This window comes from Aotus nancymaae, unplaced genomic scaffold, assembly GCF_030222135.1.
Source record: "Aotus nancymaae isolate 86718 unplaced genomic scaffold, 86718_ANA_hifiasm-v0.15.2.pri h1tg000016l, whole genome shotgun sequence".
In the NCBI taxonomy this organism is placed as follows: Eukaryota; Metazoa; Chordata; class Mammalia; order Primates; family Aotidae; genus Aotus; species Aotus nancymaae.
In genome coordinates, this window is record NW_026988428.1 from 63,145,306 (window position 1) to 63,172,470 (window position 27,165).

At 39.8% G+C, this 27,165-nt stretch overlaps 1 protein-coding gene across 7 annotated transcripts in view; it reads left to right on the forward strand.

Moving 5' to 3' along the window:
• The window catches only part of BICD1 (BICD cargo adaptor 1), a 274,324-nt gene that overhangs the window by 212,848 nt on the left and 34,311 nt on the right, over window positions 1-27,165 (forward strand). For 3 of the 7 annotated variants that reach the window (XM_012458412.3, XM_064377438.1, XM_064377439.1), the window contains exons 5-8: window positions 6,684-7,778; window positions 13,634-13,785; window positions 17,595-17,912; window positions 18,892-19,085. In XM_012458412.3, coding sequence (XP_012313835.2) covers window positions 6,684-7,778; window positions 13,634-13,785; window positions 17,595-17,912; window positions 18,892-19,085 — 1,759 coding nt within the window. The remainder of the gene's footprint in view (window positions 1-6,683; window positions 7,779-13,633; window positions 13,786-17,594; window positions 17,913-18,891; window positions 19,086-27,165) is intronic. The other 4 variants (XM_012458413.2, XM_012458417.3, XM_012458414.2 and 1 more) reach the window with 2 other exon arrangements.

Consider the following 27,165-nt stretch of genomic DNA (forward strand, 5'->3'; position numbering starts at 1 on the left):
TCAGGAGTTTGAGACCAGTCTGGCCAACATGGTGAAACCCTATCTCTACTAAAAATACAAAAATTAGCCAGGTGTGATGATGCATACCTGTAATTCCAGCTACTTGGGAGGCTAAAGCAGGAGAATCGCTTGAACCCAGGAGGCAGAGGTTGCAGTAAGCCGAGATCACACCACTGCACTCCAGCCTGGGTGACAGAGTGAGACTTGGTCTCAAAAAAAAAAAAAAAAATTCCGCTTTTGCCCCAAAAACAGAGACTGTTTATCCCTTCATTTAGGTCTTCTTTAAATTCTTTCAACATACTTTATAATTTTCAGAGTACAGATTGTCCTTAACTCATGACGGTTCAACTAAACTTTTCAATTTAACAATACTATGAAAGCAATGCATACTTAGTAGAAACCATGCTTTGAGTACCTACACAACTGTTCTGTTTTTCCTTTTCAGTACAGTATTGAATAAATTACATGAGTACCTATACAACTATTCTATTTTTCATTTTCAGTACAGTATTGAATAAATTACATGAGATATTCAACCTTTTATTATAAAATAGGCTTTGACAGGGGCTGGGCGTGGTGGCTCACACCTATAATCCCAGCACTTTAGGAGGCCAAAATCTGAGGTTGGGAGTTCGAGACCAGCCTGGCCAACAAGGTGAAACCCCCCCATCTCTACTAAAACTATAAAAATTAGCTGGGCGTGGTGGTGTATGCCTGTAATACCAGCTACTTGGGAGGCTGAGGCAGGAGAATTGCTTGAACCTGGGAGGTGGAGGTTGAAGTGAGCTGGAATTGTGCCACTGCACTCCAGCCTGGGAAACAGAGTAAGAACCTGTCTCAAAAAAAAAAAAAAAGACTTTGAGTTAGATGATTTTGCCCAACTGTAGGCTAACATAATTGTTCTGGACACTTTTAAGGTAGGCTAGACTAAGCTATAATGTTTGGTGGGTTATGTGTATTAAACGCATTTTAGACTTATGGTATTTTCTTTTTTTGAAAGGAAGTCTCACTCTGTTGCCAAGCCTAGAGTGCAGTGGTGGGTGCAGTCCCGGCTCCCTGCAACCTCTGTCTCCCAGGTTCAACTGATACTTATGCCTCAGCCTCCCAAGTAGCTGGGACTACAGGTGTGTATCACCACACCCAGCTATTTTTTTATTTTTAAAATATTTTTAGTAGAGACAGGGTTTTCCCACATCAGCCAGGATGGTCTTGAACTCTTGACCTCAGGTGATCCCCTGCCTCGGCCTCCCAAAGTGCTGGGAGCCACCCCCCTGCCATACTTATGATATTTTCAATTGACAGTGGGTTTATTGAGATGCAACCCCATCACAAGTTGAGGGGCATCTGTATACATGTTGCACTTCTTTTCTTAAATTTATTCCTAAATATTTTTTATAGTACTATAAAAGCAATTGTTTTATTAATTTTATTTTTGATTGTTCATTGCTAATATATAGAAATACAATTGATGTTCATATATTGATCTTGTATCCTGCAACCTTGCTATAGTTGTTTGTTATTCCTAATAGTTGTTTTTTAGTGGATTCTTTAATGTGTTGAGATGATCATATGGTTTTCATCAAGTATTCTGTTAGTTTGGTATATTATATTATTGACTCTTGGATGTTAAATCAGCATTGTGTTCCTATGATAAATTGCCTTTGGTTATGTTGCTGGATTCAGTTTGCTAGTGTTTTGTTCAGGCTTTTGTGTTTGTATTCACAAGTGATCTTGGTCTTTAGTTTTCTTTTCTTATAATATGTTTCTCTAGGGGAGGGGGTTGTTTTTTAGGTTTTTTTCTTTTTTGAGACAGATTCTTGCTCTGTTTCCCGGGCTGGAGTGCAGTGATGTGATCTCAGCTTACTGCAACCTCCGCCTCCCAACTTCAAGCAATTCTCCTACCTCAACCTCCCAAGTGGCTGGGATTACAGGTGCCTACCATCACATCTGGCTAATTTTTGTATTTTTAGTAGAGATGGGGTTTTCACCATGTTGACCAGGCTGGTCTCGAACTCCTGACCTCAAGTGATCCCCTCCTTCCTTGGCCTTCCAAAGTGCTGTTTCTCTCGTTTTGGTATCAGAGTAATACTGGTCTCATATAAGAGTTGGGAAGGGCCTTCTTCCTCCATCTTTTTGAGTCTTCATCCAGTTGACTGACTTTTGTGTATTAGTGTGCATGAGAGAATTTTCTTTTCACCACACACTCTAAAATATATACTTTTTTTAAAACAACTGATAAATTCCCTCATATAGAGTTTCTTTGTTCTATCTTGATCTTTTTTCATAGAATTCTCTTTTGTTGGGACACAGACATGTATTATCAGAGTTGCTTCTCTTCAAGCAGAGAAAAATTATTTATGAGTTCTGTTTGTACATATTGATGCTATGTATACTGTTACAAGAATCACATGATCATTCAAGTGTCACACTGAGAGTCAAAAGACTTGACTGGGCAGGGTGCCTCTCACCTGTAATCCCAGCACTTGGGAAGGCCAAGTTGGCAGGATTGCATAAGGCCAGAAATTCAAGATCAGCCTGAGCAACATAGAGAGACTCCATCTCTATTTATAAAAAGTCTCTAAGGCTGGGTGCCTGTAATGCGAGCACTTTGGGAGACCAAGTCAGGCAGATCACCTGAAATCAGGAGTTCGAGACCAGCCTGGCCAACATGGTGAAACATCATCTCTACTAAAAATACAAAAATTACCTGGGCATGATGTTGTGTGCCTGTAATCCCAGCTACTTGGGAGGCTGAGGCAGGAGAATTGTTTGAACCCGGGAGGCGGAGGTTGCAGTGAGTCAAGATCACACCACTACGCTCTAGTCTGGGCGACAGAGTGAGACTCCATGTCAAAAAGAAAATAAAAAATGAAAGGTAAACACTCACTGAAGTTAAAAATAATTTCTATGGGATATAGTAACAACAATAATATTAGTTAACATATGTTGTATAGTTACACTAGACTAAACAATTTACAAATACTGCAGTCAGGTTTTCTGGCAAGACAACCAGCTCTACTGTGAAAAAATAAAATCCCCAGTTTCAGAAGTGCTGTTTCTCAACTATTCTCAGTCACCACAGAAGATTATAATAAACTCCTCAACTCTCTGTTTGATAAATTCTTTACAAATGGAAATTAAAATAGTAATACTTAAAATGTATAGTAATTTTAAGCTTTAAAGTGCTTTGCATTTTATTCATTCAAAGCACTAAATCTGAAACAGTCTAAGCATCTGCTCTTTGAAATCCAAATACAGTTTAAGGTATGCTAAGCCTCAATACCTGAGTGAAAATATACTGTTGGGGTTTTACAAAATTAACTGTATTTTAGTAATTTTTTTGTCAGGTCAAACTTAATTATCTGGGAGAAATATATATAGATAGATATGATATATTTATATGTATATGGTATTAAAATATACTTATATATGTGTGTAATATATATGTAATTTGGATACAATTCCCTATTCAATTGATTTCAGCAGAAATGTATTAAGTATGGAAGTAGTACTGTATAGCAGCGGTCCCAAACCTTTTTGGCACCAGTGACCCATTTCATGAAAGAGACAGTTTTTCCACAGATGGGGTGTGGGTGGTCGGGGGGCATTAGATTCTCATAAGGGTCATGCAACCTAGATCCCTGGAGTGTGCAGTTCACAATAGGGTTTGCACTCTTATGAGAATCTGAGGCTGCCACTCATCCAGCAGGGGGCAGAGCTGAGGCGGTCATGTTTGCTCGCCTGCCACTCACCTCCTGCTGTGTGGCCTGGTTCCTAACGCCACAAACCGGTACTGGTCAGCGGCCCGGGGGTTGGGGACCCCTGTTATATGGGGAGGATACACACATGCAGGAGACAGTGTTCTATTTGATATTTTCAGGAGATGCTATCATGAAGACCTTTTTAGGGTTAGGAAAATGTTTATATTAAATGTGAACTGGCAGAGTCAAAATTGAAGACTATTCTAAAGGCATTGCCTTATTCATCATAAGACTTCTGCTGCTAAAACAAGCTTCAGACACATTCAGTACATTTTGTTTTGATCCAATATTTATTTGATCCAGAGGCTTTTCCTTTTGAAGGGTCTTTTGGAAGCAACCTTATCTGTAATCATGTGTACTAATCAAATAATGTTTACACTTTCCAATGCAAATTTCCTTAATTTTCTTTTTCTTTTTTTTTTCTTTGAGACAGAGTCTCGCTCTGCCAACTAGGCTGGAGTGCGGTGTCACGATCTCGGCTCACTGCAACCTCCACTTCCCGGGTTCAAGCAATTCTTCTGCCTCAGCCTTGAGTAGCTGAGACTACAGGTGCAAGCCACCATGCCCAGCTAGTTTTTGTATTTTTAGTAGTAGAGATAGGGTTTCACCATATTGGCCAGGCTGGTCTCAAACTCCTGACCCCATGATCTGTCCGCCTTGGCCATTTCTGGGGATTTTTTTTTTTTTAGAGGCAGGGCTTCACTATGTTGCCTCAGCTCCTGGGCCCAAATGATCCTCCTGCCTCGGCCTCTGGAGTAGCTAGGACTACGGGCACAACCCACTGCACCTGGCTCCATTTATGTTTTTTTTTCAAATTTCACTTCCAACATTGTCACTCTTTGTTTCTTTACTGCACTTTCTTTCTTGTTTTAATCATTTTTGTAAAACATCACATGGATTTATCACTAGGAGACAAAACAAGGCAGCTACGTCCTTAGCTGTCTGTGAGTGAACTGAGTAACAGATATGTAGTAACCAATCACTGGCTGACTTTGAATGAAGTGGTGTCATTGGCCACTGGTCATGATGTTATGTAGTGATTTTATAGACTGAAGAGCTATCAGCGAAGATTGTGCATTATGCATTGCTCACAATCAATATATTTGGTCATTGAAATTTGAACCATGGTTTGGGGAGTAGCTGGTGTTTTAACTAAAGCTTAGTAACTGAAACTTGTGCATACTAGAACCTTGCCAAGAGAGGACTACCATGATAGTTAAATGAGGGGCATCAGGTTCCACAAAGGATTATAAAAATACTACTCTACTGTATTATTCATTTACATATATACATGTATATCCTAAAGTAATAAGCTAGTTTTAAAATATTAACCATACTTAATGATTAATATTTATTATATTATAATTATAATAATTTTACTGGCCACCTAGGGATTTAGAAGAGTTCAGAGGGATTTAATGTATGATCCAGAAAGTTTGAAAGTTTGAATTAATACCTTCCTTTAGATCTAAAGACATGGGCTGGGCACGGTGGCTCACACCTGTAATCCCAGCACTTTTGGAGGCCAAGGTGGGCGAATCACTAGGTCAGGAGATCGAGACCATCCTGGCCATGGTGAAACCCAAACCCCATCTCTACTAAAATACAAAAAATCAGCTGGGCATGGTGGTGCGCGCCTATAGTCCCAGCTACTCAGGAGGCTGAGGCAGGGGAATCGCCTGAACCTGGGAGACAGAGGCTGCGGTGAGCCGAGATCGTGGCACTGCACTCCAGCCTGGTGACAGAGCAAGGCTGTGTCTCAAAAAAAAAAAAAAATTTACACTGCAATTTCTTATATGTAGTGATGTTATGTAGTGATTTTATGTACACTGCAATTTCATATATACCTATGTTTAATGAGACGGTATTTTTGGACACCTGAGTGTTTTTCATCACATAGTAGTACCATCTATATAAATGTATCACATTATTTAAATTAATTACTAATATTTCAACTTCCTATTTTGGACTGAAGGAATTGAATTGATTTATAAATTGTTCTTTTAGCCCTAAAATTCTGTATGTATTCTCTGACTTTTATATTAAAAACTATTAAAGCTGGGCACGGTGACTGATGTCTGTAATCCCAGTGCTTTGGGAGGCTGAGGCAGGGAGATAGCATGAGCCTAGGAGTTCAAGACCAGCATGGATAACATAGCAAGACCCTATCTCTACACACACACAAAATTAGCCAGGTCCACACCTGGCACGCGCCTGTGGTCCCAGCTACTCAGGACACTGAGGTGGAAGGATCACTTGAGCCTGGGAGGCAGAGGCTACAGTAAGCCATGATTGTGCCACTGCACTCCACTCCAGTGTGGGTGACAGAGTGAGACCGTGTCTTAAAAAAAGATAAAAACTATCAAATGTAGTGCATGTTTATTTTGGGGACCAAATGCTTATTTTTAAGGGGGTGGTTAAAGTACTTAGCATTATTTAGTAAGTTAAAGCCTTAGGTTTTAAACCTGATTTGGAGTTGAGCTCTGGGAAGGAAAGGATGATTGATTCATAGGCACCCTGCCACAGTCATGTACGATTTGAAAAGCAGATGTACTCTAAGGCTATCAAAATAAAAATAACACCAAGTACTATGCTTATCTGTTAAAGTCATGTTGTTTTCTGCAAGGTGTTAAAAATGAAAATAAGATTGTTCTAATAACATTGAAGTTTCATGAGTGTATGTGTATGATACAAACGAGATTGATGGGTAACTACTTGCAGTATAATTTTTTTAGAATTATATACTTTTAGATTGATTTACCAGACTGCTGAAATAAAAAACACTCCAGTTTAACTTGAAATAATGGGAACGTTGGGTCTGCTGCAGTGATTTTAAGTGTATACATGCCCAACTGTGAATGGACTAAGTTCATCATTGGCGTTGCATTGAAGTCATTCAGAGACTCTCTTTTGTCATTGCAGGTAGAGCGGGAAAAGGCCATTCTTTTGGCCAACCTACAGGAGTCACAGACACAGCTGGAACACACCAAGGGGGCACTGACGGAGCAGCATGAGCGGGTGCACCGGCTCACAGAGCACGTCAATGCCATGAGGGGCCTGCAAAGCAGCAAGGAGCTCAAGGCCGAACTGGACGGGGAGAAGGGCCGGGACTCAGGGGAGGAGGCCCATGACTATGAGGTGGACATCAATGGCTTAGAGATCCTTGAATGCAAGTACAGGGTGGCAGTAACTGAGGTGATTGATCTGAAAGCAGAAATTAAGGCCTTAAAGGAGAAATATAATAAATCTGTAGAAAACTACACTGATGAGAAGGCCAAGTATGAGAGTAAAATCCAGATGTATGATGAGCAGGTGACAAACCTTGAGAAAACCACCAAGGAGAGTGGTGAGAAGATGGCCCACATGGAGAAGGAGTTGCAAAAGATGACCAGCATAGCCAACGAAAATCACAATACCCTTAATACAGCCCAGGATGAGTTAGTGACATTCAGTGAGGAGTTAGCTCAGCTTTACCACCACGTGTGTCTGTGTAATAATGAAACTCCCAACAGGGTCATGCTGGATTACTATAGGCAGAGCAGAGTCACCCGCAGTGGCAGCCTGAAAGGGCCTGATGATCCCAGAGGACTTTTGTCCCCACGATTAGCCAGGCGGGGTGTGTCATCCCCGGTAGAAACAAGGACCTCATCTGAACCAGTTGCAAAGGAAAACACAGACGCCAGCAAAGAACCAAGCCCAACTAAGACCCCCACAGTCTCTCCTGTTATTACTGCCCCACCGTCATCTCCAGTATTGGATACAAGTGACATCCGCAAAGAGCCAATGAATATCTACAACCTTAATGCCATAATCCGGGACCAAATCAAGCATCTGCAGAAAGCTGTGGACCGGTCCTTGCAACTGTCTCGCCAAAGAGCAGCAGCTCGGGAGCTAGCCCCCATGATTGATAAAGACAAGGAAGCCTTAATGGAAGAGATCCTCAAGCTCAAGTCCCTGCTGAGCACCAAACGGGAGCAGATCGCTACATTGAGGGCGGTGCTGAAAGCCAACAAGCAGGTAATCTCATTCTACTGGTGAAAGCATGCTAATTCATTCCCTATTATTGAGTATCCAGTATCATCAAGATGACAGTTCAGATTCTTGGTCAGTGGAGAAATAAAACTATGTGCCAGTGCCAGATCAGAATGTCATAATAATTATTATGTTTAAATGAGTGAGTGGCTGAAATATCCATGCCCAGCTAGGTAGAGGCAGAGGTGAGGAAGCTAAAGCAGGAACATAGAGGACCTAGATGCCTTTCTGCAGATAGAGAAAGGCAGTTTAGGCGGTGCTAGGCTGAAGCCTGGCAGTGAGTGACTGTGGAAACAGGAGATGGAGCTTGGCAGAATAAGCTGACAAGGCAGGTTACACCAGCTAGGGAGATACAGCAAGAAAGACAGACACCCTGAAGGCAGCTGGAGCAAACAGAAGGAAATCTGGGTGCAGACTGTGAAGAAGGTCTGATGGTCAATAACTGGAACCCAGCTGTGGACCTAGAGGTTCAGATTCAAGACTCAGTTTCTAGGGGTATAGCAAGATTATTATTTATGTTTTTATTATTATTGTTTTGAGACAGTCTCGCTATGTTGCCCAGGCTGGAGTGCAGTGGCGCCATCTCGGCTCACTGCCACCTCCACCTCCTGGGTTCAAGCGATTCTCCTGCCTCAGCCTCCCAAGTAGCAGGGATTACAGGCGCGTGCTGCCATGCCTGGATAATTTTTTCTATTTTCAGTAGAGACGGGATTTCGCCATATTGTCTAGGCTGGTCTTGAACTCCTGACCTCAAGTGATCCGCCTGCCTCAGCCCCCAAAGTGTTGGGATTACAGGCGTGAGCCACCGCACCCTGCTACGTATAGCAAGATTAAAAGGAGTGTTTTGTTTTTCATCCCAAACTTAGAGAAACAAAAGTGCTAAATAAATGAGCAAATCAGGGATGAAGGGCAAGACAGCTGTGAGGAACTGAGTGAGTGAAGAAACAAAGCCAGGCAGATCGTTACCGACAAATTAAATAGTTTGGGGCCACTGAAGCAAGCAAATGAGAGAGAAAGAGAGACAGAGTGAGAGATATTATGAGAATGAACTCTACCTGTGCTGGTGACTGCATATGTGAAATTTAGGTTCATTTGGGATGTTAACTCAGCTGGGTCAGAGCTTAAGTAATAGGGAGCTTTTTCCTAGCTATTTATCTTGTCCTTCTGGACAAGTAGTAATCTTACAACATGAACCTGCCTAATTCCCAGCTCTCTGTGATGACTGAATTTGTTTTCCACCCTTGAGTTTTACCTGGGTGGGAGTGCTGCCAGATACAGGCAGGAAAATTCTTTCCACATTTGTTTAGTTTATATTTGGGAAAGGTGCTTAGTAAATGTTGGTGTTGATAAAGAGAAGCAACAAAGCACCAAATGCCTTCTTGCAAATGCAAGCAGTGCCAGTGAATGCTAGGTCATGGGAGCTCTTGCTCTTTGGAGAATGAGGGTTAATTTCAGATTCAGAGTGCCTTCTCCATTTGCCATCATCTGGGGGAAACCACACCCTTATTACATCATCTACAGTGCAGCTTTAGCGTCCTCATCTTTAGTGCCCATAAATCTGTTCATATAATTGACATCTATACCATAAGCCTATAATATTGTTTGCACTATTAACATGTTTTATATAAACCTAAGGGCAAAATATGACTTTACTTTTTCTTGCCACTTTAGAGAAATAGAAAAGGTGGCTAGGCGAGGTGACTCACGCCTGTAATCCCAGCACTTTGGGAGGCCGAGGCGGTCAGGAGTTCAAGATCAACCTGGCCAATATGGTGAAACCACATCTCTACTAAAAATATGAAAATCAGCCGGGCGTGGCAGCACACATCTGTAGTCCCAGCTACTCGGGAGGCAGAGACAGGAGAATCGCTTGAACCCAGGAGGCAGAGGTTGCAGTGGGCAGAGACCGCGCCATTGCATTCCAGCCTGGGTGACAGCGAGACTCCATCTCAAAAAAAAAAAAGAGAGAGAAATAGAAAAGATTAGAGTGAATGAAGAATTTGTGAGATATTCAGAGTGGTCATAAATAACCAATGCCATATTAGATAAGGCTTACACAACCTTTATCAAGGACATGCTATCCTGGGGCATTCTTGGTCAACCCATCAGATAACTCCTCTGACTTCTTCCTTTTTTTTTTTTTAAATATATATTTTTCCCCCTCCCACCTGACTTCTTCCTAAAGAACCTTTAGAAAGGTTCCTAACAACCTTTAGAAACCTAGATCTATAAAAATGTCAAGATGCTTAACTGAAATATAGATAAGGACACTTGGCCAACCAACAGAGACTAATTTGTGAACAGGCATTCATTGATTACGTATTTTCTGGGAGGCGGTAAGTAGGGATGCAAAAATAAATGATGTAATATAGTAGGAGTTCCACAGTTGCCTATAGCTGTTTACAAGATAGGACTTACCAAGCACTTTAGAGTGATGTAAACAGTACCACAGGAATTAAGAACAGAAGAAGGCATTCCTAGCTGAAGTTTTCTTTTCACAGTGCTTTGTGGTACAGGTTGAGTATCCCTTTTTCAAAATGTTCAGGACCAGAAATGTTTCAGATTTTGGATTTTGGACATTTGCATATATACATAATGTGATATCTTGGGGATGGGATCCAAGTCCAATCATGAAATTGACTTATGTTTCATTTATTCCTATATACATAGCCTGCAGATAATTTTATACAATATTTTAAATAATTTTATGGCTGAAACAAAGTTTTGACTGTGACTCATTACATGAGGTCAGTGTAGAATTTTGTGGCATCATGTCAGCCCTCAAAAGGTTTTAGATTTTGAAGCATTTTGGATTTTGGATTAAGGATGCTCAGCCTGTACCATTTGCATTACATTAGAGTTCCAGCCTATATGGGCTCAGTGAATTAAATGAATTTGGTCTACATGTTCATGATGTTGGGCCTGTTGCTGTGATGCTTATGTGTCGTAAATAGCTTCAAGTATTAACAGATGACATTCACTATATTTAGACATTGTGGAATGTTCATTTTTAAGGTTGAGGTGAGAATTCTGGGGTATAAGGGGAAAAAAGGAAATCTCCCTGTTTTAAAATAGGCATTCTACTATACAGCCATAAGAAAGAATGAGATCATGTCATTTGCAGTGACATGGTTGGAGCTGAGGCCATTATCTTTAGCAAACTAATGCAGGAACAGAACACCAGATACCACATGTTCTCACTTATTAGTGGGAGCTAAATGACGAGGACACATGGACCACATAGAGGGGAACAACACACACTGGTTCCTATTGGAGGTTGAAGGGTGAGAGGAAGGAGAGGATCAGGAAAAATAGTAAATGAATACTGGGCTTAATACCTGGGTGAAGAAATAACTGGTACAGCAAACCCCCATGACACACATTTACCTATCTAACAAACTGCACATCCTGCACATGTACCTCTGAACTTAAAAAAATAAATAAAATGGCATTCTGTAGTCTCTATGAATCTTCTCATTTACTTAAGGATTTTTTCATAGGCACAGTGCCTTCTGATGCAGTTTTTAAGGTTGAGGTGAGAATTCTGGGGTATAAGGGGAAAAAAGGAAATCTCCCTGTTTTAAAATAGGCATTCTACTATACAGCCATGAGAAAGAATGAGATCATGTCATTTGCAGGGACATGGTTGGAGCTGGAGGCCATAATCCTTAGCAAACTAATGCAGGAACAGAAAACCAGTTACCGCATGTTCTGGTGCACATATATACATAGCCTGAAGGTAATAACATAAGCATTTACTGACTTCATCAGAAGGCATGTATGCCTTCTGATGAAGTCAGTAAATGCTTATGAAGCACCATCCATCTAGCACTGTGCTAGATGCTGAAGATTCAAAGTAGACTAACACATAGTCCCTGCCTTCCAGAAGACTCAGCCTCCTGGGAATGTCAGGATAGAAACACAATTATAGTTCAACATTACATGTGCTGTAATCCAAGTTATGAGAACAATTTAGAGGAAGCAACTAAGGTTTCCTAGAGGAGCGAAAAAGACTTCACAGAAGCAATTATACCTTAGTTTGTTCTTAAAGGATAAGGAGTTGTTTTCCAGAGAAGGAGGAAATAATTCCAGACAGAACAGTAGTAGAGAGGCTTAGGAGTGACAGAATAGAATGATATATTCCGGGAATGCTCACAAAGGTCTATGTGGCTGGAAATAAGACTTTTTTATTTAGAAAGTCAACTTTGGAATGTATGGAGAATGCGCTGAATGCAGACCTCAGCAAATCCAATGGGTTATGGTTACTTAAAAATTATTTAATTCTGGAAAAGCTTTGCATAGTCTATGGACAAATGAATCTACAAACAAAACTGAGGCTTTGGGGTATTTGTCACAAATAGTAAATGAATATGTATTTCTATTTCACATCTAGCTCTTCTGTTATTCCCCTCTTTATTCCCTTTAGATACTGACCATGGGACTCTATGCTTACAAATTTGTTACATCTACATTTTCACAACTTAAACGTAATTTTCTGTTCTAAATGAATATGTGTCTAAGCTTTCTAAACACTAAACACCTGCCATTTTTCCCCAGGTCAATTTCTGCAGTCTGGATAATTTTCTGAATCTGTAATATTTCTGAAGATTCCTCCAAGTATTAATACTACAGAACATACAGAAGTATTTTATGAATAAAGTCTCATTTTAATCTGAATTCAAATTCAATCAAAACTCATAAGAAACTACATCGGAATCAAAACAGTAACAAAGTACCCTATCCCAACATTGGTTTAATAAAGAAAGAATTTATTTCTATAGATGTTGGCACTTTACATATCAAGATTTGAAACTGTCTATTTCAAGCACAAAAAGAAACGTTAAAAACCAGGATAGTCTTCCAGGGAAATCCCATTAGTAATGGATTTTTGTACAAGTAATAGGGTTTTTCATTAGTATGGGATATTTGTATGGACTCTCAAAAGTTATTTCCAGTTTGTAAAAATAATGTGTTTCCAGTTTGGCTTCAATATGCAAACTGTGTGCTGTGCATCAAACTGGCGGTCCCTAAGTATACACTGATTTTATGCATTGATTCAGTGTGTGTGTGTGTGTGTGTGTGTGTGTGTGTTTTATTTTACTTGCTACTGTGTGCCAGGCTAGCTCTTGATTTGAAATTCCAAGAACTTCAGACATGCTCGAATCCCAGATTCAAACAAATGGTTTTAACTCATTCAACATTTTGTAACTCCTACTTTTATGGAGACTTTTAAACAACTATATTTGACTATAATTCATTGTTTGGACAAATTGTATGCAAATTAGAAAGCAGTTATTTATTACTTCTTTCTCTTAAACATATAATAACATGGATTTATAGTTTATCATATATTCATATTATAAATTACAATGGTATACGTCTTTTATTCTGTGTTTTGGGCCCACTGAGCACAGGTGACAAAATTTGAATTCTAACATACTCCAATTTGATGATTCCAACTGAAGCTGTGCTTCTTTTCTAACTTCTTAGTAAAGTTTTTCTTGTATAAAGTTTCATTTTGGCTCCCTTCTTGTCCTTAAATCCCATACCTTCAGCAATCTGCGTTAAATATTTATTAAACTACTGTCATTCTCTTAGCTCCTGATACTGACTCTGGCTCACAGCTGACCTCTAGGGCAATTTAACCACATTATAAATTCACAGCACATTTGACATTAAAGAAAAACTTCCTGTGTCCCAAGTGCATACCTATGTGTATATGATTTAAATCAATTTCACTTTCCTTTTATAAAATAACATAATAGGCCCAGCATGAAACAATCTGTATGATGGATTTTCCTGATATGAAAATTGTAAGCAGTGTGATTTTTCTGCTTTAGACAGCTGAGGTGGCGCTAGCTAATCTCAAGAACAAATATGAAAATGAAAAAGCAATGGTGACTGAAACCATGACGAAGCTTAGAAATGAACTGAAGGCTTTGAAAGAAGATGCTGCGACCTTCTCATCCCTGAGAGCAATGTTTGCAACAAGGTAACAGTATTTTCTTCCTAAGACTGGGTGTGGTACCTGGGGAAAAGCCTTTAAAGTTCACAGCCCTGTCTTTGTGCATGCTGAGTGTATTTGGTGTATAGTCTAAGATGGTAAAGTGTGAAGAAAATATGTGGAATTCCACTCTGATGTATCCAAAGTCAAACCTTCTGTGCTGTTTTCCAGAGTCCCCTACTGTACACTCTGGATCCAGAAATTCTATTACATAAAAATATTTTTAAGTAAGGTAATATTAATAGACTGTTAGTGGAACTTATGCACCCCAAAGAAATAGACTCTCCCTCCAAATAAAAAGCTTTCAATAAGGAAAAAAAAAACAATTTCCTAGAATAACTAAATATTATATTATCACCCCTGAAATACAGTTCTGTGATGGAAGTACATGAAAGTATAGAAAACTGCCTTATCCTTAGTACTGTGTGAGAAGATACCGTCATAATGAATACATAGTTAATAATAATACATAGTTAATAGTCATCATACTAACTAATTACTTATAATATATATGTATTTTTTTGAGACAGAGTCTTACTCTGTCACCCAGGCTGGAGGGCAATGGCATGATCCTGGCTCACTGCAACTGCCACCTCCCAGGTTCAAGCAATTCTCCTGCCTCAGCCTCCCAGAGATACACTCTTGTTGCCCAGGCTGGAGTGCAATGGTGCGATCTCGACTCACTGCAACCTCCACCTCCCGGGTTCAAGTGATTCTCATGCCTCAGCCTCCTGAGTAGCTGGGATTACAGGTGTGTGCCACCATGCCCAGCTAATTTTTTTATTTTTGGTAGATACGAGGTTTCACCATGTTGCCTAGGCTGATCTCGAACTCCTAACCTCAGGTGATCCGCCCACCTTGGCCTCCCAAAGTGCTGAGATTACAGATGTAAGCCACCACACTGGCCTATATTTTGTTTTTAAACATGAAGTGATTGTTAAGAATGTGTTTGATGTGAAGTTTTCAGAATCTTGGGATTTTCAATATGCTGTTGAAATACACTTTTTGTTGTCACAATGCAGTGTCAAGAAAATCCACCTTTTTTTTTTTTGAGATAGGGTTTCGCTCTGTTGCCCAGGCTGAATGCAATGGTGTCATCTCGGTTCACTGCAGCCTGGACATCCTGGGCTCAAGCAATCCTCCCACCTCAGTCTCCCAAATAGCTGGATCTGCAGGCTTGCACCACCACACCTGCTAATTTTTGTGTTTTTTTGTGGAGGCAGGGTCTTGCCATATTGCCCAGGCTGGTCTCAAACTCCTGGGCTCAAAAAATCCAAAAGTCCTGAGATTATGGGTGTGCACCACCATGCCTGACCAAACCTTACCAATTACATATCTTGTATGATGCAAACTTGGTGCAAAATTCCCAAATAATTACTAAGGCTTTACTTGCCGACTTGGTAAATGATTTACATGTAGCTGATACAAGTGTTAAAAATGAAACAGAAATCTCTTGAACTTTGAAGGAGTCCCCCAGAATCTGTCCATCTTTCTTTGTGTGTTAGGAGAGTACAGGCTTAAGCCGAGACCTTGTGATTGAATCTCCTGGAGACGGTGAGAAGGCTGAGTGCCCGAGAGACCGCAGGGGTGCAGAGGAACTGGAGGGAACTGACTTCTGGGTCTCAGGGCATGGCAGTGTTTGGGAATAGAATGTATTTACCTCTGGCCACTATGGTGGACAGGATAGAGAATAGGAATGGGGCACAATGTCCCCCTCTTTGATGAAAGAATCAGGATTATATTTGGAATCAAGAAAACATAAATTTCCTCTTTGAGAAGGAAATTTTTAAAAATGTCAAAAACATTTCAAGTCTGAATCTGATTTATATAAGAATTATTATTATCCCCTGGCCAGGCGCGGTGGTTCATGCCTATAATCCCAGCACTTTGGGAGGCTGAGACAGGTGGATCACCTGAGGTCAGGAGTTCAAGACCAGCCTGGCCAACATGGTGAAACCCCATCTCTACTAAAAATACAAAAATTAGCAGGACGTGGTGGCATGCACCTGTAATCCAGCTACTTAGGAGACTGAGGCAGGAGAATCGCTTGAACCTGGGAAGTGGAGATTGCAGTGAGCCAAGATCACATCACTGTACTCTGGCCTGGGTGACAGAGTAAGACTCCATCTCAAATAATAATAATAGCAATAAATAATTATTATCCCCAAATTGTCCATTTTCACAGACTTTTTTCTGGCATGAACAATAATTTGTTATTCATGTTTTAGTGGGTAAATAAACTCAGGAAAAAAAAAACTCAGAATGAGCTTTTTCCCCACACCATGTCTCCCTTCCAAATGTATATATGCTCAGGTTTTGCCATTGCTAAGGAAAAAAGAACACTGAGCTTACCTTCGTTTTTTGGCACAAGTATGAAACCTGAATAAAGATGTTTCAGTCTTGTGCAAATGTTGGTTTTTGCAGGGTTTTTTGTTTTTTGACAACTCATTGCTCTATCATCTGGTTGAGAAATCACTGAAAATATTCAGTTTTCTAATTCAGGCAAATTAGTCAAATTGACAAGAGCAACAGCTGCAATCGATACTAAATTAAACTAAAATGTATAAATATAGATAAGGAATATTTTCTTTATAGACATTATTCTTTTAGATACTACAGGCATAGCCTATAATAAGCTTGTCACACTCCTCTAAAGAATACGATGTTATACAGTAAAAAGAGCTACCATAAGACATTTCAGGTACTGTGGACATTGTGTGAGACTTGACTGTTTTTCTGATGTTACACAGCAGCCCCACAATAACTCTGTCCCTGGGGTTTAAGTTGTTGTCCATTAAGACTGTTTCCATATGGGCTGGGTGCAGTGGCTGATACCTGTACTCCCAGCACTTTGGGAGAACGAGGCAGGAAGATCACTTGAGGCCAGGAGTTTAAGACCAGCCTGGGTAACATAGTGAGACCCTGTCTCTTTAAAAAATAATAATGGCCAGGCACGGTGACTCACACCAGTAATCCCAGCACTTTGGGAGGCCTCGGAGAGCAGATCACCTGAGGTCAGGAGTTTGAGACCAGTCTGGCCAACGTGGTGAAACCTCATCTCTACTAAAAATATGAAAATTAGCCAGGCACAATGGCGGGCACCTATAATCCCAGCTACTCAGGATGCTGAGGCAGGAAAATTGCTTGAACCCGGAAGCCAGAGGTTGCAGTGAGCCAAGATCACACCACTGCAATCCAGCCTGAGTGACAGAGCAAGACTCTGTCTCAAAAATAAATAATAATAATAATAATTGGCTGGGCATGGTGGTTTACACCTGTAATCCTAACACCTTGGGATTACAGGTGTAAAAAGCTGAGGTGGGGGGATCACTTGAGGTCAGCAGTTCAAGACCAGCCTGGCCAACATGGTGAAACCCTGTCTCTACTAAAAAAAATACAAAAATTAGCCAGGTGTGGTGGTGCACTCCTGTAATCCTACCTACTCGGTAGACTGAGTCATGAGAATCACTTGAACCTCGGAGGCGGAGGTTGCAGTGAGCCGAAATCACGCCACCGTACTCCAGCCTGGGTGATAGAGCAAGACTCAGTCTCAAAAAACAAAGCAACAACAAAAATAATAAAAATAAAATTTTAAACATCCCATATATATTTCATTATATGGATGAAAATACATTCCAATTTTCTGCTATTATATGTTATCTACATTCTTTTGCTAGACCTTTAAACCAGTCTTCTAAATTTCTAAATTTCAGTCAAATTTATTACTTTTCAACTTAAGTCCCAAATTCAGTTTCACCAAGATTTTCCCCTGACCAACTTCCCTGTTTTGGTTCCAGATGTGATGAATATGTCACCCAGTTGGACGAGATGCAGAGACAGTTAGCAGCTGCAGAGGATGAGAAGAAGACTCTAAACACTTTGTTACGAATGGCTATCCAGCAAAAACTCGCCCTGACCCAGAGGCTGGAGGACTTAGAGTTTGACCATGAGCAGTCCCGACGCAGCAAAGGCAAACTTGGAAAGAGCAAGATCGGCAGCCCTAAAGTAAGTGGGGAGGCATCAGTCACCGTGCCCACCGTAGACACTTACCTCCTGCATAGTCAGGGCCCACAGACACCCAACATTCGGGTCAGCAGTGGCACTCAGAGGAAAAGGTATGCATGCAGCGATCTTCATGGTACGATGCAGTGGCCAGATTTTAGTTAACTGCAAAATGAATGTGCTCTTGTTGTGGAGGATGGAGGAGGGGAAGGAAAAGAAAAAATGGGAGCTGGCCTATAAATGGGCCTTGCTAACATGAGTCTTTCCAGATCAAAACCTTTTTGATAACTGTGTTTATGTAGTCCTTTCTAACCCCCTGCCCAACCTCTCCTCTTGATTAATCATAATATAATTTTCAAGTGTCTGTTAATATTTTTGCTACTCTTTGTATACATAAATATGCCTCTCCCTTACCTCCAACCTAAGAATTGGTAGATAAAGTTAGATATTAAGAACGAAGCTGTGTTCTACCTGGGTTCTAATTTTCAAAGTCATTGTACCTTTGGAAATGGTGCTGTTTATCAGCTTCTCTTTAATGGGGCAAGGATGTGAATCTCTTAGGGAAACTTTTGTCCATTTGACCAAAACTGATGATGGACTGAAAGTGGGTGTCTATATTTAGATTAAATGGGATGGAATATACATAGTGCTTTTCTTGAAAGCAGGTTTTTGAGCTTTTTCGTTTGGCATGGGAATATTGCCCAGAGAAACCACTTGTAAGGTTTTTAGGGGCTTGGTTTTGTGACCTTTTTCCAGAGTCCTGGCTGTTGAGTTACTTACCCTGTATTTTCAATTAATGGTAACATTTTTGTTTTAGGAGCTTTCGTTAATGACTCAAATAATATATTTTCTATTTGCGGTTGAAACTGACTAACTGTAATAAATCTCTTTTCCAGTATCCAGAGCAGTTTCCAAATAGGGTTGTATCCTGATGTGGAAACTTAAAAAAAAAAAAATAGCAAAACTCTTGATTTACATATTAAAAAAATTAAATGCCGGTATAAATAATGTTGTCACTGGTGAGGCATTGAAAGGTAATTAAAGTAAAACTTTTTTGTTTCCTATATGTATTTTTCTTGGATCTCCTGCAAGACAATTTTCACCTTCCCTTTGTGATCAGAGCCGTCCCAGGACTTCAGGGGCTTCCTACCTACAGAATTTATTAAGAGTTCCCCCTGATCCCACCTCCACAGAATCATTTCTTCTGAAGGGCCCCCCTTCCATGAGTGAATTCATCCAAGGGCACCGGCTCAGCAAGGAAAAAAGGTTAACCGTGGCTCCACCAGGTAAACATTTTTTCCTTGGGTGCATGTGATGCAAATGATTAGTTGAATAGACTCTCCCCTTCCTTCCAGTCACTCAGGCCCCCCAACCTCAGAGTCTACCTTTCGTGATGTGTAAATTCCTACAATTGGCCAGGCGCGGTGGCTCATGTCTGTAATCCCAGCACTTTGGGAGGCCGAGGTGGGCAGATCACGAGGTCAGGAGTTTGAGATAAGCCTGGCCAACAAGGTAAAACCCCGTCTCTACTAAAAATATAAAAAATTAGCCAGGCGCGGTGGTGTGCGCTTGTAATCCCAGCTACTTGGGAGGCTGAAGCAGAAGAATCACTTGAACCCAGGAGGCAGAGATTGCAGTGAGCCAAGATTGCGCCACTGCACTCCAGCCTGGGTGACAGAGCGAGACTCTGTCTCAAAAACAAAACAAAACAAAAAAATAAATAAATTCCTACAATTCAAGTAAAAACTACCTTATACTTAGCGTCCTGTTTCCTCCTTCACTCACGTTCCTTAGAATGACGGACTTCTATTTAACAGCCAAAGATGGAAAATGGGAGTTGGAAGGAATGGGATAGGTAAAGGGAAATTAGCAACAAGCACAACGCACACACACACTTGGATCTTATTTGCAGTTTGGTAGCTCATGGCAATTCCATCTTGGTCATATTTGGCCAGTTCTCTCTTATCATTTTCAATGTAATTTCCTTAAAGGGAGCCATATGTATGACAAGGCTTTGGGATTGATTTCCTTTTGTAGTGACTCAGAACGTCTCCTCAATCATTATATTGAGAATAAAAGTAAAACCTATGATTTTGCCCCTCAAGAACATTTAGGTCTTAGTAGAATGTTCTTGTAGATTGCAAACCCCCATTGGTTTATGCTGACCAACATGCTCACACTTGACCTTAGCTTCACTATTTTGCATTTTTCTTTCTTTCTTCCTTTTTACTTGTTCTATGAAGAGGCCTAAATTGAAAATGGGGCATATGGCAAATAAAGAAAATGTGACTTCTTGCAAAAAAAAATCATCCTTTTAAGGAATCCCTGCATGTGAGTACAGGGCAGAAGTGGCAAAGAAGCCCATAAACCAACATAAGCCCATAAACCAAAATAAGGGCAGCTGTTATTTGACTATTGCAGGACAATCAAAAATAAAACTAATTCAAGTTAGTTATCGACAGTTAAAAATTGAAGAGATTTCACATGAGCATCAATATTTCTGGCCTCTTTTGGAAGATTCTGAACATCTGGCAGCCCTGGGTCTGCATTCATGCATGTCAACACCTGTGGAGCTCTGTAGGGGTGGCTGCTGTTAGGGCAAGCTTTGTACTTTGCCACAGTCCCCACTCCTCCTTATGACTTATTCCCAGCCTGCCGTCCTCATTTCTATTCTCTCCTGGCCCCTCCTGTAGTCTTTGAGTTTACCACTGTTGCCATAGAATTATTTTTTCGTTTTACCTTAATTCCTTTTTGCAAACCTCAGCCTTTGGATCTCTAATACTTTCCGTATCTGATTCATGGAATCAGCCTCCTGATTGGGATTAAAAGATGTGGTATAGAAACTGATGGTGCATTCCACGTTCTAAAGGTGTTTGAGGAAATTGGTAGTGATAATGAGTTGAAATGGTGTAATAGCCAAAATATACACCTAAAAAAAAAGTAACAACTGCTTGGTGTTTTTAATTTCGTAACTGATTTCCTATTGTTTTGGACCTCCTTGGAAGGTACCTTGAAGTATTCTGTGAATCACCAAAGTGGTAACGATTTATCAGGATACCTAACTCGGATAATACCCACAAAAGTCTTCTTTTTAGTGTTCCAAATGGATTTAGTAGCATTTGGAACTTAGAAAAGAAATTGGTATGATTAAGAAATAACTCCTATTGCCATTTAATTAAAAGGATAACATCTCAATAAGGTTAAAAATTAATAATAAATGTTAACAATAACTTTTCATTTTTGTGTGACTGGTTTTTGTTTACATGAATATATATTTTATATTGTCATCATTATATTGTTTAAGCCATGAACATTATATCACAAGCTTTTCCATGTTGCTGTCTAGTCTTGTTTTTCTTTGTTAAAGTTATTGTATCATAGATTTTGTTTCAGATGCTGTTACCGCATTAATCACTACTTCACCTCTTGTCCACCGAGGTCGTTTTTCATTATTTGTTGTATTGTAGAGCACTGCTGGGAATATTCTCATGCATTCAACTTCTCATCTGTTACATTTTTCTCAAGCATGAGATCACTCCATTAAAAGTTGAACTTCTTTATGTTTTTTGCTCCATTCTGATGTTGCTGTCAAGAAGGGTATATCAACGTACTAAAAGCCCATAAAACACTTTCCCGTTTTCCCGCATTGGGAATCTTTCTACTACTTTATACACACTGTACACTTCTTACAACTCTAAAGTCAGTTAGCATACATAAATGAGAGTACCAGTATATTGTCTTAAATGCTTTAGTTTTGAATAACCAGAAAATACCACTGACCTTAGAAATGATTACTATGTATGAGATTAGAGGCCTGGTGTAGTGGTTCACACCTGTAATCTCAGCACTTTGGGAGGCTGAGGCAGGCGAATCGCTTGTGCTCAGGAGTTTTAGACCAGCCTGGGCAACATGGCAAAACCCCATCTCTACAAAAAATACAAAAGTTAGGCAGGTGTGGTAGTGTACGCCTATAGTCCCAGATACTCAGGAGGCTAAGGTGAGATCCCTTGAGCTGAGGAGGTGGAGGTTTCAGTGAACCGAGATCACACCACTGCACTCCAGCCTGGGAGACAGAGTGAGACACTGTCTCAAAAAAAAAAAAAAATTAGAGATATAAGGAATGTGGAATTCAGAATCATCACCAGACCAGAAGATCATACTAATGACAGTTTAACATATTGATAACCTTAATAATGATCACCATTTATTAAAAGTTAAAATAATAAAAGCAGAAAGGAAGTAAAGCTGTTATTATAGCCTTGGGAATTTTTAATTATATATCATGGAACCAACCAGATTAATGCTTAATAAATTCTTCTCAAATCAATTTCAGCAATATTTTCTAAAAGGTCCTAGTTAAATGAATTGCTGTAGAAAGTGACTGATCATCCACACCAAATAAATTGTAGCTTCTACAGATATCTGCATTATTACCAAAATACGTTATTTTTCCTTGGCTGAACTATATATGATAAGACATATCAAAGATTCTTTATGATGCTCTTACTATATAAAATGTTTTCATTAAGCCAAGAAAGAGAAAATATGCCATATATGACCACTTATGTTCTATGTTATAACTATTATAAACTAATGGGAAATAATAGATTTTATTAGTATTTTTTAACCATCAGTTTAATTAACCATTATTAAATTTGTTAGCTAGGAACAGTATCTATTAATCATTTTAAAAGGACAATTATCTATTAATTTATCAGAATGTTTTTGATAAGCATTGTTTTCTAAAATATATTCTTAGTACATCTTTTTAGGTGATTTTTAATTATTCTAATAAGCAGATATGGGCTTTATTTTTCTGTTGAGGACCATTGAAGCAATTATCTCAACTAAAAATGAAATTAGTTTAATTTGTTTTTAATCCTTTGGTTGAGAAATTGAGAGAAATATGTCTCACTTAAAAATTTAAGACACAGAACATGGCCGGGCATGGTGGCTTACGCCTGTAATTCCAGCACTTTGGGAGGCTGAGGCAGGCGGATCACCTGAGACCAGCCTGACCAACATGGAGAAACCCTGTCTCTATTAAAAACAAACAAACAAACAAAAAAGACACAGAACATAGAATGCTATTTATTCTATATAAGAGATAACTTTCAAATAGATTTCAATTCTGTGAGATGGTGGACAGAAAACCTCATCTCCTTAAATGCACGATTTTTCAATTCTAGAGAATCCAACTATAGGGCGGGGCATTGATTTTTCAATGTTAGTAGAATGTTTTATACTAATTGATTAATGCAGTATACTGATTGATTTGCTGCATTAGAACAACCTTTTAAGGGAAAAATCTGGCTTTTCCCTCTGGCTGGCTCAGCTTCTGCAACCTCAGTCCTTGCAATTCCAGTGCTTCTGGCCCTGGTTTGCTTGATTTTGTTGTTCTTGACTTTATCCTTATCCTGGCACACAGATTCCAGTGTCCTTCCACAGGTTCATCTTAGTTTTCACAGTTTCAGTCACCAACTGATCTGAGAAGTGCCTACCAGCTTTGATGACCTTGACTCAAAAGGGACCCTGTTGTCATCCAGGAGTTTGTAATTAGGCAGCAAATTGTATGTCTTCACAAAATTATTGTCTATTTTTTAGCCAGCATTTTATCTTGACCCCTTAACTACCTACCTATATCCTTCTCCCCCTCCTCCTTCTCCTCCTCACCATCTTCTTCGTCATCATCTTACCATTTAATCAATAATTACAATCAATCTGTCAGAATATGTAAAAGGAATCCATGTAATTCACAGGCAGGAGTTGTTATTTCTGTAGTAAAGACCTGACTGCAGCATTTGCACAAGATAAATAGGAAATGGCAAACCTGGGGAAGCAAGTTTGAACTCAGTCTGGAAGTCATAGCCTAAGCAGCTTGCTCTTCATATTGCCTTTTCCATGTTGGGCTTTTCCTCTTAGATGTCTTGCTTCCCCCTATCATTTCAGTCTCCTCCCTCCCTCTGTTCCTACCTCCTTCCATCCCTCTCTCACTCTCTTTCTCTGACACAGTCACTCAGCTAGTTTAAGAGAATGGTATTATTTTGAAGTCTAAAAATGTTTCTGTGATACTTTAGATTTTACTGATTTTTAAAGCAACTCACAGACGTGTGTTAGCCTTAGATACATAATCACTCCTTGAGCTATGTAGTCAACAAGACACATCGACATAATAGTAAAAACTGCCTTTATGTTTCACTGCATTCAAGCAAGTAGATATTTGATGTTCAAAGCCTGTGTTCTTAAGCATGTACCAAAATCACATTTATTTGATTAACCCATTTACTCATTCACCAGAATTTAACAAAATTTAGTGAATACCTACTGTGTGTCAGGCACTTTTCTTGGCTCTTGATATACAATGATATTCAAATAAACTCAGAGTCTGGTAGGGGAGGTAAGAGACAAATATGTACTGATGTTAATAGATATTCCTGGAATAAATAAAGGCATTAGGGCGAGGCTGGCCATGAAAGGTGACTATACCATAACAGGCAGACGGTAGCAGCGCAGGTGTGGGTCATTATAGGAAAGGAGGTCAACTTGTCCCAGTGCAGTGAGCTCAGGCTACAGCCTGGTGCAGGACTTGGAAGTAATAGAAAGCGAGGCTGGAAAGGTAGGCAGGGACCTGAAGACAGACAGCCAGGTTAGTGAGAGCAGACCTTACCAATGGCATAGCTGAACAGTTTTAAGAATAGGATAGGTTTTCATTTTATAAAATCACCCTGATGACACGGTGGAGAATGGATCAGATGTGGATAACACCTAAGATAAAGAAGCAGGTACAGAGACTCATAAAATATGCAGATGAGAGGTGGTGGAGACCAGAATCAAAACTGTGAGGAAGAGGACTGTTTAACTGTGTCCCAAGTTACAATTCAACTACAACTATGTATTTCATCAGCCAGCATGTCCTGTGCACACACGACCTGCTCTTACTGCTTTCCATGTTCTGTATCTGGAAGGAGCTCAAGTCAATGCTGTTTGAAGTTAATTCCTGAACTAATGGGCTCAGTATTTTGTACTTTATAAATTATATTTTTTCCTACAGAGGTTTTTCTATTTATGTGTGTTCCATGTCCCCATATCACTATACTTTCTTTTTCCACAGGATTCAATCCTTGAACTGGTAGGAGTGAAGAGTAGTCTGTTGAAACCTGTAATCTTTTTTTTTTTTTTTTTGAGACAGAGTCTTGATCTGTCACCCAGGCTGGAGTGCAGTGGCATGATCATGACTCACTGCAACCTCTGCCTCCCAGGTTCAAGTGATTCTCCCTGTCTCAGCCTCCCACGTAGCAGGGATTACAGGCATCTGCTAGTACGACTGGCTAATTTTTATATTTTTAGTAGAGCTGGGATTTCACCATGTTGGCCAGGCTGGTCTCGAGCTCCTGACCTCAGGTGATCCAAAGTGCTGGGATTACAGGTGTGAGCCACCACACCCAGCGGAAGCCTGTAATCTTTTAGGTTTGTATTTTCTTTGAACATAGTTTCCACAGAATTATTTCCTGTAGGGGAAGCCTGGGCACTTCTTGATGTCAGAACATGTTGTCTTTAGTTTGGAATCTACCAAAACAAAAGTTAATTCAAAAATGTTAATTCCTGTCACCCCAGCACTTCAGGAGGCCAAGGCAGGAGGATTGCTTGAGCCCAGGAGTCCGAGACTGGTCTGGGAAACATAGCGAGACCTCATCTCTACAAAAAATTTAAAAATTAGCTGGGTGTGCTGGCGTGCACCCATAGTCCCAGCTGCTTAGGAGTCTAAGGCAGGAAGATTGCTTGCGCCTGGAAGGTTGAGGCTGTAGTGAGCCACTGCACTCCAGCAAGTGACAAAGGGAGACCCTGTCTCAAAAAAAAATAAAAAATTTATTAATTCACAAAATTGTCAAACACATTTTGAGAAATACATTTTTATATTTGCTGTATATTTTTCAATAGGTAATGGTTCAAACATTTTTAAGTACACAGGGTATACAATAGATAGATTTCTGCTATAACTCTGCCCACCCAACCTTTTGTATTTTTCCAGAAACATTCTATGCATATATTAGGAAAAGCATATAAATATATACACATGTACAAACAAATATGCATTTTGTATATGTATTAATACCATTGGCACGATCACAAGTGTTGTTATGCTTGCTGTTTTTTTTTCACTTGATGTATATATGTTCTTCTTTCCTATCAATTCATCTTTTTGTTTCTTTTTAATCAGAAGAAGTTATGAAGGGGAAGGAAGGCATGCTTGAACTCTTTAAGAAAGCTTTGAATATTTCTGTGTGTACAATAGAAATATTTCTTGCCAAATGATAAAATGACCGCTACAAGAATGTTTCTATTCAGAATTATTCAATAGAAATATGATATTAACCACATATGTAAATTTAAATTCTCGAGGTGTCATGTTAGAAAAAGTAAAAAGAAGCCAGGCACCATGGCTTACACCTATAATCCCAGCACTTAGTGGGGCCAAAACAGGAGGATCACTTGAGCCCAGGGGTTCAAGACCAGCCTGGGCAACATGGGTGTCTCTACAAAAAAATAAAAAGGTTATCCAGGCATGGTGGCGTGCTTCTGTAGTTTCAGCTACTCAGGATGCTGAGATGGGAGGATCACTTGAGCCCAGGAGATTGAGGCTGCAGTGAACCATGATCTTGCAACTGCACTCGGGCTGGGTGACAGAACAAGACCCTGTTTCAAAAAATAGAACAAAAAGAAACAGGTGAACTTAATTTTAGTAATAGATTTTAATTGACACAATATATCCATAATGTTATCATTTCAACATGCAATTCATATGCGGCTAACACCTATAATTCCACTTTGGGAGGCTGAGGTGGGTGGATTCCTTGAGGCCAAGAGTTCAAGACCAGCCTGGGCAACATGGAGAAACACCGTCTCTACAAAAACTAAAAAATTAGCCAGGCATGGTGATACATGGCTGTAGTTCCAGCTACTCAGGAGGCTGAGATGGGAGGATCACTTGAGCCTAGGAAGCAGAGGTCGCAGTGAGCCAGGATTGCGCTAGTTCTCTCCTGATTGAGTGACAAAGTGAGACCCTGTCCAAAAAAAAAAAAAATTATATATATATACACACACACACACACTGTTCTGTTTTTCTTATTCAGCCTTTGGAATTCAGCATTATGCACTTACAGCATATCTTGATTTGAACTAGCCACATTTCAAATGCTCACCAGCCACATTTGGCGAAGGGCTACTGTGCTGGACGGTACAGTTCTAGAACTAGTTTTAACTAGATAGAATTTCCACATAGAAATCTAAATTTGAATAACAACTGATTTTAAAATAAAATTTAAGAGGGCATGTATTCTGTTGTCCTTTTTTTTTTTTTTCGAGTTC